General features: G+C 44.5%; 1 protein-coding gene across 1 annotated transcript; it reads left to right on the top strand.

The window, feature by feature from the left end:
• Window positions 1-3: 3 nt before the first annotated feature.
• On the top strand, window positions 4-1908 carry DRD5 (dopamine receptor D5; the record flags this gene model as incomplete). Its single annotated transcript, XM_009576842.1, has 1 exon — window positions 4-1908. A coding segment is annotated over one exon (1293 nt), but the record flags the coding sequence as incomplete, so codon positions are not given.
• Window positions 1909-2408: the final 500 nt, after the last annotated feature.

Raw genomic sequence — 2408 nt, 5'->3', positions numbered from 1 at the left:
ATCGTCCGCTACCGGCACCTGAGGAGCAAGGTCACCAACATCTTCATCGTGTCCCTGGCTGTCTCGGACCTGCTGGTGGCTCTGCTAGTCATGCCCTGGAAGGCGGTGGCTGAGGTGGCCGGGTACTGGCCCTTTGGGGCTTTCTGCAACATCTGGGTGGCCTTCGATATCATGTGCTCCACAGCCTCCATCCTGAACCTATGCGTGATTAGCGTGGATAGGTACTGGGCTATTTCCAGCCCTTTCCGCTATGAGAGGAAGATGACCCAACGGTTGGCTCTGGTGATGATCAGTGTGGCATGGGCTTTGTCTGTGCTCATCTCCTTCATCCCTGTCCAGCTCAACTGGCACAAAGGTGGGGACGTTGTTGCTGCTGGTGATATTGGAGATGGATTTGGCACTGGCTGGGCAGCAGCAGGTGCTGTCACCGCCTGGGCGGAAGATCTGAGCACCACATGGGTGGCATTAGCAGCAATGAGACCCTCTGGTGGGACCTCTGGCAGCAATGATACCCTCACTGGACCATCAGAGAGCTGTGACTCCAGCCTCAACAGGACTTACGCTATTTCATCCTCCTTGATCAGTTTTTATATCCCGGTGGCTATCATGATAGTTACCTACACTCGAATCTACCGCATTGCCCAGGTGCAGATTCGTCGTATCTCTTCCCTGGAGAGGGCAGCCGAGCATGCGCAGAGCTGCCGGAGCAGCCACGTTGACTGCCACCATCACACAAGCCTCAAGTCCTCCATCAGGAAAGAGACCAAGGTGTTGAAGACACTCTCTGTCATCATGGGCGTCTTTGTCTGCTGCTGGTTGCCGTTCTTCATCTTGAACTGCATGGTTCCCTTCTGCGAGAGCCCACCCAGTGATCCCAATGCTGGCCTTCCCTGCGTCAGTGAGACCACCTTTAATATCTTCGTCTGGTTTGGTTGGGCCAACTCCTCTCTCAACCCCATCATCTATGCCTTCAATGCTGACTTTAGAAAGGTCTTCTCCAACCTGCTGGGGTGTGGTCAGTTTTGCTCTAGTACTCCAGTGGAGACTGTTAATATAAGCAACGAGCTTATCTCTTACAACCAGGACACCCTTTTCCATAAGGAGATAGTGACTGCTTATGTTAACATGATCCCAAATGTGGTTGACTGTGAGGAAAATCACGAGGACCCTTTTGATAGGATGTCCCAGCTCTCCCCTGACCACGAGGCTGCCACTGACTCTGTCTGTGAACTGGACTGTGAGGGGGAGATTTCACTAGGCAAAATAACACCTTTCACTCCAAATGGTTTACATTAAATTGCATCCTGTCCTGGTCAGTTCTTCTTGGATTATACAACAAAATACTAGCACTGAGTGGAAAAACCTGCTTGATTTTATGCTATAGTTTGGTCAGTCACTTCATGCTAAACTCACTTCTACGTGTAGCACTTTGCGGGATGTAGACACTGTCATACAGGGAGCTGGCAGCACAAACTTAATTCAGCACTTCCCCAGGCTGAGAGAGGACCGGGCAGTCGTGTTGATTAGCTGTCGTGAGGTATTGTGGTATAATTAGTCAGTTCATGTTTATAATGTGTTTGCAAATGATAGGTGCCGTTGTCAGTGCTAAGAATTACAACTTCTAAAATCAGGGACAGATGTGGCTGGCATAGACATTAAACAGAAAAAAAATCTAGGCTGTTCTTTTGTTCAGATCTTGTGTTTCTTTTTCTCTGTTGTTTTTTGTTTGGGTTTTTTGTTGGTTTTTTTTTTTTTAAAGCTGGAAATAGTAAGGTGGTGATTTGGATGATCATTTAAATGCGTGTTTCTGCCAAAACAGACTATGTGAAATCCATGTCCTCCTAGGCGGCATTGTTGCCTATGATATCCTTGCCATGTTCCCAGATGAATAAATAAAAGTTACATTGACCAAGGGGTTATTATCTTTCATTTATCACCCTGAAGGGTTTCCAACAAGTAACAAACTTTAACATTTATGTTTGAATGGTTAGAATGATTAACAGCTAAACCCTATTATTTTAAAAGCAAAATAGTCTGTATAGAAAATACAATTTTTGAATAAAAGCAAAGCTTATAGGAATGATTGACTTAAATGAACTCTTTTATATGGCTCTACTTACAGCTAGATTTATGCCCGTTTTTCTTTAGTATTGTAACTGATGCTGTCCCTCTCTGCAGCTAAGAATATAAATAGATATACCTACAAGCTATGAAAAATTTCCACTTAATTCTATACTTGAACTTACTTTTTAAAGATACTATCAATGAGAAGAGTTTGGTGATAGAATTAGGAGCTGGATGTGTCTAAAAACAATAATTATATTTGAAAATGATGTTAATAATCAGCATTTCCCAGTGTAGACATTAGAGAACTCATTCAAACCAGGAGAAGAAAAAAATGCTGTTGA

This window comes from Fulmarus glacialis, unplaced genomic scaffold, assembly GCF_000690835.1.
Source record: "Fulmarus glacialis isolate BGI_N327 unplaced genomic scaffold, ASM69083v1 scaffold32354, whole genome shotgun sequence".
Lineage (NCBI taxonomy): Eukaryota > Metazoa > Chordata > Aves > Procellariiformes > Procellariidae > Fulmarus > Fulmarus glacialis.
The sequence above is the reverse complement of the archived record's forward strand: the minus strand, read 5'-3'. Positions and strand labels throughout refer to the sequence as shown.